This window comes from Rhipicephalus microplus, chromosome 9, assembly GCF_043290135.1.
Source record: "Rhipicephalus microplus isolate Deutch F79 chromosome 9, USDA_Rmic, whole genome shotgun sequence".
Classification (NCBI taxonomy): Eukaryota; Metazoa; Arthropoda; class Arachnida; order Ixodida; family Ixodidae; genus Rhipicephalus; species Rhipicephalus microplus.
Genome location: NC_134708.1, coordinates 114566100 through 114568488, shown reverse-complemented (window position 1 = coordinate 114568488; position 2389 = coordinate 114566100). Strand labels below are relative to the sequence as shown.

At 45.3% G+C, this 2389-nt stretch overlaps 1 protein-coding gene across 1 annotated transcript; it reads right to left on the bottom strand.

Annotated features, from left to right (window-relative positions):
- Positions 1-1152: 1152 nt before the first annotated feature.
- Positions 1153-1503, bottom strand: LOC142772332 (uncharacterized). The gene has a single exon (XM_075874532.1). The coding sequence runs from the start codon at positions 1501-1503 to the stop codon at positions 1153-1155; it is 351 nt and encodes a 116-aa protein (XP_075730647.1).
- Between the last annotated feature and the right edge of the window lie 886 nt (positions 1504-2389).

The following is a 2389-nucleotide window of genomic DNA, read 5'->3' as shown; positions in this document are numbered from 1 at the left end:
AAAAACACCCTCTGACAAAGGCCTAATCTCACACTTTCAACGCTTTTGTGAAGTAAAAAACATGTGCCATAAATAGCAAACAATAAAAAACATGGGGTGCTTGGTGAAGCTTTGAAATCAGTGAAGCAAGTACAGGTGAGCAATGTGCTTGCCGTTATTAAAAAAGAACACTTTAACAGCTGACAAACAGATCAAGTGGTCTAAATTTCCGGAGCCCTTCACTACGGCATTCCTCACGATCATATCGTGGTTTTGGGGCATTAAACTCCAGGTATTATTTTGTACCAAACACAAACATACTACAGCTTTGACGCAGTGTATGAAGGCCGTAAATGGTGCATATATTCTTCAAAAACAGTTTCACTGCTGCAGGCACAAGATTACCTCAGCTACCTGAGACTGTGACTGACTGCTGAGTTCTAGCAAAGAAGTATTTCGCTAACGCTTTCCTTACGTCTTCACCGTTTTTGCTAAACGCGTCCGATGTACAAGTTGGCTACTCGTAAGCAGCACTCCACAATGCTACTTCTTGTTCCCAATGTGATTCTACGTGTTCCTGAAAACCTTCACAGATGTCATGAAGAACACAACATGCCTTAATAACCAGGGTAGTGGTGGCAAGCTTGCACTCCATGCGTTTCATAATGAAACGAAACCTGGCTTTCAAACGGCCAAATGATTTTCTACAATCCTTCTGTTCTTTGACAGATTATAGTTGTACGCCCTTTCTTGTGTATCAGGCTGTGCATTCGCATATGGTTTCTGCAGCTTTGGCGATAGAGCAAATGCCTGGTCACACAGCACTATTGGAGGCACACAAACTCCTTTGATTGTTGCTGTTGGGCGTTTGAAAGATCCGCTTTTAATAACTTTGCAGAGTACGGATCTTCCGTACACAAACGAGTCGTGGCACCACCCTGGAGAGCTGACATTTGTGTACCTGAAGCGGTACCGGTGGTCCACTAGAGCCAGCAAGATCATGCTATACCTGCAAATATAACAGCAATATTGCAGTCAGTACTGGTAATTATCCCGAAAACTTTCCAGTCACGCACCAACATATTTCATTTGAAACAAGTAGCATTGACTGTTAATAAACGAATGCACTAAACGTAAAGACAATTTAATGAACGATGAACAGGCCTTCCCAACTTACCAGCCTTTGTAATTGTAGTAGTCCGAAGCATATTTCTTTGGCGGTGACACTGGAAAGTGGCAGCCGTCGAGCGCCCCAACACCTTGTGGGAATCCTGTGACTGCGAAAAATTCCCTTATATGCTCCTCCATGTCGGTTGGCGAAGGCATCTTCACCCAGTCGTCCTCCAGGTTAATCAGTACGGCCGTACAGAACTCTTTGTAGAGCAAGTTCACAGTAGAGCGGCCAATCGCGAACAACTCGGCGATGGTGCGGTCTTCGGCAGCAGAGCACAAGCGGTAGAGTGAGACGGCTACTCTTTTTTCTACTGATATTGCCTGTCTCATTGTTGTGTCCACCCGCTGCATGTCGGTACGACACGACTCCACAATGTAACGAAACGTGGCAGCCGAGACGCGAAAGCACCTTTTGAAGTATGCTTCCCCAAGATTTGGTAGCGCTTCTTCAAACCAGTGCTGACTACGACGGAAACACCACTGAGATCGGGGCGTTGTGCTGAGCAAAGACGCTGCAGCGATCAGGTTAAAATGGTTTGATATTAATTGAAGTTCAATGTCCTGAAGCTGGCGCATAATAACTCGTCTCTGCTCCAAAATTATTCGCTCTTGAGCACGATGCTTTGCACGGAAACACACAAGTGCTGCCGTGAAAAAAACGAACTCTGCGAACATCTTCTTCTGAGAGATGCGACAGGTGCGATGCGACAGGCGCCATTTTCTATTTACGCTGTGGATCTGACTAGTGTTGGCTTAGGTTGCTACGGTCGGCTGCAACGTTGTAAAACAAACCAAGAAACTAAAACTTAGGACAGCGTAATACGCCTATTTCTACATTTGATGATTATCTGATGTGTATGAAGCTTGTAAATGCTTCTTAATTTTTTTATTGTTATTCACTCAATGCTTACTTGGAAGGTGCTGTGATCGACATCATCAAGTCAAATGTCATTCGCTTTGGACGTGTAGCAGCCCCGGCGAAACAAATGTCATTCGGTAACTGAAGGCCTTCGCCACCAAATGTCATTTTCTCTGCCCGTGTGGCACGGGTATAGCACTGGGTTATAGTTTCTTCGAGACATATAAAGGCAGACAACTGCTTCTGCGCCGCTTCCACTGAAAGGCGAGTGCACTGGAACTTGCCACATAGTAGTGCAGTACTGAAACGCTCGCACTGCGTTGTGCTTGTACGGTAAAAGCGTTACTTTGGAGGTATCTCGCCGCAAATGCGTACCTG

Excerpts from the sequence above, each read along its gene's own strand:
- LOC142772332 (XM_075874532.1), bottom strand. The coding sequence starts at position 1,503 with ATGCAGCGGGTGGACACAACAATGAGACAGGCAATATCAGTAGAAAAA.